The sequence below is a fragment of the Lolium rigidum genome, chromosome 5 (genome assembly GCF_022539505.1).
Source record: "Lolium rigidum isolate FL_2022 chromosome 5, APGP_CSIRO_Lrig_0.1, whole genome shotgun sequence".
In the NCBI taxonomy this organism is placed as follows: Eukaryota; Viridiplantae; Streptophyta; class Magnoliopsida; order Poales; family Poaceae; genus Lolium; species Lolium rigidum.
Genome location: NC_061512.1, coordinates 164,863,752 through 164,865,896, shown reverse-complemented (window position 1 = coordinate 164,865,896; position 2,145 = coordinate 164,863,752). Strand labels below are relative to the sequence as shown.

At 51.4% G+C, this 2,145-nt stretch overlaps 1 protein-coding gene across 1 annotated transcript; it reads left to right on the top strand.

The window, feature by feature from the left end:
- The first annotated feature begins 1,116 nt into the window (after positions 1 to 1,116).
- On the top strand, positions 1,117 to 1,800 carry LOC124656651 (cleavage stimulating factor 64-like). The gene has a single exon (XM_047195359.1). It carries the CDS (start codon positions 1,117 to 1,119, stop codon positions 1,798 to 1,800), a length of 684 nt encoding a protein of 227 aa, XP_047051315.1.
- The last annotated feature ends 345 nt before the right edge of the window (positions 1,801 to 2,145 follow it).

Below are 2,145 nucleotides of genomic sequence, written 5' to 3'. Positions count from 1 at the left end.
GTGGAGTTGGACCCTCCACATAGTGGGCATGTGATTTCTCAAGCTATCATTGATAAAAACTGGAATATGCAATGTCGTGTGCTAAATTTAGTTGTAGTGATATTTTGATGCATTTAGTTGCTGGTTAGTTTTCTACATAATCAAAACTGAGTTTGTATTGCTTCTTTTTGGTCTGTGTGTACTTGTTGCAATGTATTATACAACAACAAAGCTGAATCTAAATGTGGCGTAGATTTGACATGCGGTTTATGAACTGACAAGGGATGGCAATGCGGTCAAGAGAGAAGAAATGATGGAGGAGTGGTTCTTTTGTGCTTGAAATTCATGTTAAGACTTGCTTCTTTCATTGAGCTGCGACTCATGTTCTATTTGTTCTATTCGAAGTTGTTGAACTAAGTCTACGTGTTCGTGATGTATGCTACTGTATTGTACTAAGTAATCGCTATTTGTACTTTCTGAAACTTGTTACACTATGTTTGTGATGTATTCATGCTATATTGTTGTTTATACTTGTGAAATGGTACATTTTTAGCATAGATCATGGCGAATTTTTTAATTACATCAAGCCTTCGAGCCGGCTTGCAAGCTTCATCGAGCGGGCTTGTCGAGCCTCGAACCTTAATCCCAGGGTTTAGGCTTGGCTTGCCCACCTTTCGAGCCAAGTTGAGCCCGAGCCAAGCCTCATCGAGCCCAAGCCGAGCCTCGAGCCTCGAGCTTCAAGTCCACCCCTAGGCTCCACCTAAGACGGAGCTATGGTACTGAGCATGGCTCCGCGCAAAAGGTTATTTTGTAAAATCTTTTGGACCTCGCTTATTTTGTGAGATCTTTTCATATTTTGGTCAATTTTGTCCAAATCGACAAGAAATGCGGGAGATTTTCTAGATTTTTGCTACAGTAAACAATTTGTGGGATTGGGGGCAGAATGGACACGCGCCGGAGGCGAAGCCGAGAGCGCTTCCCAAAGATGATGACGCCCAATTCGACTCCGACTCCAGTTCGTACACACACGGAGATGGCGTGCCGCTGGCAATATATATTTGGAAGGAACCAGGAGCAGCAATGCATCCACCGATCTCCCTCGCACTGAACTTCATACACGTCTCGACGTACACAACCATGGACGACGCCGCCGTCGCTGTGGCCTCCGCCAACTGCCGCTGCAGCCGCATGGTCTACGTCGGCAACATCGCCTTCAACGCGACCGAGGAGGAGGCCCGCGACGCCTGCGAGCTCATCGGCGCCGTCCTCTCCATGCGCCTCGCCACCGACGCCGCCACCGGCAAGCGCAAGGGCTACGCCTTCGTTGAGTACGCCGACGACGCGACGGCGCAGAGCGCCTGCCGCAACCTGCAGGGCCACCTCCTCCGCGGCCGGCCCCTGCGGGTCGGCCTCGCCGACAGCGACCGGGCGCGCCGGCGCAAGACCGAGAACGAGCCGGTCGGGCTGGAGGACGCCATCCACGCCGCGTCGCTCGTCTCCGGGCGCCCGCCCGCCGCCTCCATCACCCGGCTGCTGGCGACCGCGAGCAGGCACCATCTGCGGGAGACCATGTCGACGTTCGAGAGCATGGGTGCTGAGGCCTGCAGGGCTCTCAAGGAGCAGGTCCCTGGGCTGGCGGAGGCGATGGAGCAGGTGCAGCATCTGCTCGCCATGGCGGCCGCGGATGATGCCGCCGAGGAAGCGAGGAGGAAGAAGCGGGCGGCGAGCGCCGCTGAAGAGTCCGATGATCAGCGCGCGAAGCTGAGGAAGGTGGAAGATGGCGGGAAGGCTGCGGCCCGCCCAATACTACCCTGCTTCTGACGATCCTGCGGAGGAACCAGCAAGTGCATGTTCACCGCCATCGATCTGTAGTTGCCCTAGATCGTGTTCTTTGTTCTTCTTTCCTTACTAGTTATTGAACTCATAGATCAGGCGAAACAAGCCTATTGTACTACTGTATATCTCGTATGAAAATGAAAAATTCTTGTTGTTCTTTCATTTGCAGTTATTTCTATGTTAGATTCTTTTGTTGCTGCCGTCAAATAACACATGTATGATGTATCTTCGCTTTCTTTGGATGTTCTATACAAACAATAACAGGTGTCAAGTTGGATTTTGATCTGGATTTTTGTTGCACCTAGCAAATCTTGTTTGTGACTTGTGAGT